This window comes from Arachis duranensis, chromosome 3 (genome assembly GCF_000817695.3).
Source record: "Arachis duranensis cultivar V14167 chromosome 3, aradu.V14167.gnm2.J7QH, whole genome shotgun sequence".
NCBI classification, from domain to species: Eukaryota; Viridiplantae; Streptophyta; class Magnoliopsida; order Fabales; family Fabaceae; genus Arachis; species Arachis duranensis.
In genome coordinates, this window is record NC_029774.3 from 57,262,594 (window position 1) to 57,267,328 (window position 4,735).

The 4,735-nt window shown below is 24.3% G+C and overlaps 1 protein-coding gene across 1 annotated transcript in view; it reads left to right on the forward strand.

Annotated features, from left to right (window-relative positions):
• The window catches only part of LOC107478940 (guanosine deaminase), a gene marked incomplete in the record, with an annotated part of 4,712 nt that extends 1,062 nt beyond the window's left edge, over positions 1-3,650 (forward strand). The window contains 4 exon segments of the mRNA XM_016099098.2: positions 1-44; positions 443-633; positions 2,748-2,852; positions 3,359-3,650. Coding sequence (XP_015954584.1) covers positions 1-44; positions 443-633; positions 2,748-2,852; positions 3,359-3,547 — 529 coding nt within the window.
• Positions 3,651-4,735: the final 1,085 nt, after the last annotated feature.

A 4,735-nucleotide genomic window follows, 5' to 3' on the forward strand; every position in this document is an offset into this window, starting at 1 on the left:
TGGAACTGTTGCTGTAGCTTCTGCATTTGCTGGCCACAAAGAAGGTAATGCCTCTAATCTAACCTTTCTTGTTTGGTAGAAAGTATCAATGCAAAATTGTTTCAAGATATATATGAGATCGTTTTAGTGTGTATGATTATGATACATTAAGCATATATATATATATATAACTTTGTGGGCGGTATTTTAAAAAGTATTGCTGAAATTATAGTAATATTTTTTAATTATTTCATAATGTTTTTTAATTTAAAAAGTAAAAAATAAAATATGATCAAAGTATAGAAAAATGTGACATTAATATTAACAACACTTATATAATTAACACAGCCATAAAAATATTTTTATCTTAGAATCTATTATATATATAATATTAGCACTTAATTAATTACTATGCTTGTGATGTTGACATTGATGAATATTATATTATTATTGTTACTATTAGCAATAAAGGACAGAGACCACAAATTTTTAAGGAAAGCCATTGAAGAAGCATATAAAGGTGTTGAATGTGAAGATGGAGGCCCTTTTGGTGCTATTATTGTTTGTAATGATGAAATTGTTGCTGCTTCTCACAACATGGTTTTAAGGAACACTGATCCAACTGCTCATGCAGAAGTAACTGTAATAAGAGAGGTTAGATTATTATACACTTTTAGTGGATACATTAATTTTTTTAAATAAATTTGTTTGTTCAAACGAATATTTATTTGAAAATGGACGGACTAACTAAATAGCCACAATTTTTTCGACCAACTTGAAAAGGCTCTCAAGAATGAGTATATATCTGGTGGTTGGTTGTTGTGAGTACAAAAATTATAACCGACTTAAAGAAAAGTTGAGCATTGAAAACTTAAGAAAAATGATAATAGACTGAGATATTATACTGAAAATTCGATTGAGTTGCTTATTTTAGTTTGTTTACGGGTCTTAAGTTTTAGGTTTGAACTTAGCCTCACAAGTTATACGGGTTATAGTCCGTATATTTTTTTATCAAAAAATAAAGGATAAAAAATATAGCTTTAGGCTTTAAAAAAATTTAGAAAAAAAAAAAACCCATTTTAGAGCCGAAAAGCTTAAACTAACAGAATTTTTTTAGTGGATGGGCAAGTCTTCAGATTAAATTAAGTGAAACATTGAAAAAAGTGTGAAGTGTGAAGTGCTCGTTTAGCTCATTATTTTTTTGGCTTAATTGGGCTGAATCTATTTACCTTAAAGTTTAAATAGGTCTGATTTTAAAAATAAAAAATTTAGCTAATTTTAATCGGATGGACTAACCCATATGTTTGATCCATTTTAACGATCTTATTACTCGAAAGGGTAGATGTATTCTATCTTATCACAAATTAATACTTCAACTTCATTCTAGATTCCAAAATATTGCAAGTATGATTCCAAATAGAATATTTTTAGAATTTTAAATTTGACATCAATAGAAAATAACTCTATTTTCAAATTTTACTCCACATTAAAGATGATTAATGAAATAAAATCAGTTAGAAGTGCAACCTCACATAACTAGGGGGCAATGCCCCTCGCTTTAACTTTTCTTCATAAATTATATATAAATTTTAGTTTAGCTCTTTTTAATATTTTTATTTTAATCTTTTTGCATTGTAAAATTAATTTTTGGTTCTTCTCTAAAATTTAACTTAGATCTATCTTTGAGATCAGTTTTAGTATAGAGAAACGATTTTATTTTAATAAAAAATTAATTAAATTTTACTACATTATATAATGTTTAAATTGAATTAAAATCAAATATTAAAATGACAAATCTCATATTTAATCTCAAATTATTATTATTATTATTTATATATAATTTTATAAATATTAATATGATATTTTATAAGACCTAAAATAAAATTCTAATCATCTTATTCTTGATCCATAACGTTGCCACTAATAATGTCTTATAGATTGAGTAGAGTCCTAATAGAAAATGGCTGAAATTATGCCAATTTTTTTTTACCTTTCTTTGAAATTATTACATATGACAACGAAGGATATCATTCATTTATTTTTATTTTATATAATAACATATTATTATGCGAATTTTTTTATTTTTTTAATACCATAAGCATAGTATCCATGATTATGACTTACCAATCTTATATGCATGCGGTATGCCTCAGGGGAGTTGTTCTGTTTTAAAGTCTCAATATTATCTTGTGAAAGGAAAAAAAAAAATCTTAATAATATCAATATGACTAGAATGAACATGGAATGGGGATTGTAGTAAAGAACTCACTACTACAATGTTACCTCACTTTTATGAATTCATGATTAATTAGACAATAAATTGACACCAAGGAGTCAAAGACTACTTTATTCGGATTTATTAATAACACTTTTAATTTTGCGAAGTAAATTTACAAAAATAATAAACAAAAAATTTAATTTTGATACACTAACAGTATAAAATATTTTATATTATTGTACAATTATAAATATTTTTTTGGATAATCATTTATACTATTAATGTAAAAATTAGTTATTTTTGGTGATAATGTAATGTTATGTGATTGGATGTATGTGTAAAATAGTTTTAAATTGACAATACATTAAAAAATTAAAATCATAAACAAAGTGAGAATAGTACACCAAAAAATTATATATATACAAATGACAATTGATTGCAATAATCAGAGGGTCCATCTTAATGCTTTTTGTGCAGAAAACTTAATTTGTTTTAAGTGATGGATTTTTGGGTGAAATTTATTGACGTAATTAATTATTTGATTTTACAGGCCTGTAGAAAACTGAAGCAGATAGAACTTTCAGAGTGTGAAATTTATGCTTCTTGTGAACCATGTCCCATGTGCTTTGGTGCAATCCACCTTTCAAGAGTTAAGGTTAGAAGTAAAATATATATATACTTTGTTTTTTATTCTTTTTAAATATTAAAGATAAAAAAACATTAAAAAAAATTTCAAATCAAACAGCCTTGAATTTTCGTTTTCCCCTCTTTATTAATTATTCTGGTACATAATATTTGTCACCCTTATTGTTTGCACTGATTAAACAACCTAAAATCTCAAATTGATTACAAAATTGTTTATTGAAACGCCCTAACTTATTAACTAATTCATATTATAAATGTTTTATTGTTAATTGCGCATAACATTGCATGAATGGTAAAAATAGAAATAATGATGGATATTGTAAATCGGAAAAAAAACTTACTTCGCTTAAGTGAGCTTTGGACATACAGTAGTTCTATTGAACCAGGATAATTAATATAAAATGATTTTACCTAAAAGTTATATAATCATATTAATAATGTGTGATACCCCATCAAAGTTATTGGCCATTTTTCACTAAATCAGTTATTATTATTTTTTATTTTTTCTTAATACAGAGGTTGGTATATGGGGCAAAAGCTGAGGCAGCAATTGCGATTGGGTTCGATGATTTCATTGCTGATGCATTGCGTGGTACTGGATTTTATCAGAAAGCGCAGTTAGAGATTAAAAAAGCTGATGGCAATGAGGCTATTGTTGCTGAGGAGGTTTTCGAGAAAACAAAGGAAAAATTCCGAATGTATTAAATATCAAATTATTTATGTGGAGAATAATATTTACTAAGTTTGAGTTGTAATAATAATGTACATGCAAATTTATGAATTAAAATTATTAATGAAGTGCCTGTTTTTCCGACATGTGCCAGTAATGACTGAAATTAATAAAGAAGGTATCTTCGTACATATTTATACGAATTTCGTAAGATAAATTAAGAACTGTCCTATTGATCTAATTATAATAGTAACATTTAAAAATATTTTTAAGTTATATTAAAAAGTTTTATTAATGAAGTTAAATTAAATATATATCATTTTATTAATATTTATTTTAAATTTAATTATTTTATTAGTCTCTATAATTTTACTAAATTTTTAATTAAGTTTTTATATTTTAAATTTTTTTAATTAGGTCCTTATACTACTTTTAATTTTATAATTAGTCTATTTTTATATCAAAAACGTTAAAATTAACAGAATATTTTGTCCAAAACATATACGGTCAAAGATCTAGCTAAATTTTTAATTATGAATACTTTCAATTTGCAAAAAAATATTCAGTCAGCTTTAATATTTTTTACACTAAAAATAATCTAATTATAAAATTAAAATCATTATAGTGACCTAATTAAAAAATAAAAAGTATAAAAACTTAATTAAAAATTTAGTAAAATTAAAGAAACCAACAAAATAATTAAATTTTTATTTTTTTATCGTTTTAGGTCTAATCATAATTTGGTACACTTTGTCTTAGTAGACTTATGAATTAGAATTTTAAAATTAAGAGAGATAAAAATTTTAAAACTTTGTAGTCAATTTTTTTTTTAACTTTGATGAATGAAATTTGATTTTTTTTTTAATTTTAGTGTGAATAAAAGAAATAAAGTAATTTTCTTAACTGGTCAGAAAATCAAATTGAGGTAAAATAATTCTCTTTTTTTTTTATTTTTATCTTATCCTAAGTTTCGTCAAATATTGTTTGATATTAAATATTTTTTTTCTTTTTATACCCTCACAAAAATTTACTACATCTTCTCCATTCTTGCGTCATATCTTTCCGTTTTTTTGTTCTTCACTTATACCTTTCCATTTTTATTTTTCAATTTGAACCAAAAAAAATAAAATAAAAGGCGTCTAAGCATCAAAGGTTGGTTTTCTTATCATATTGTGCAAGTTTTGTTGTTCTTTTGAATTAAAAAAAAAAAAAAAAACATAAGG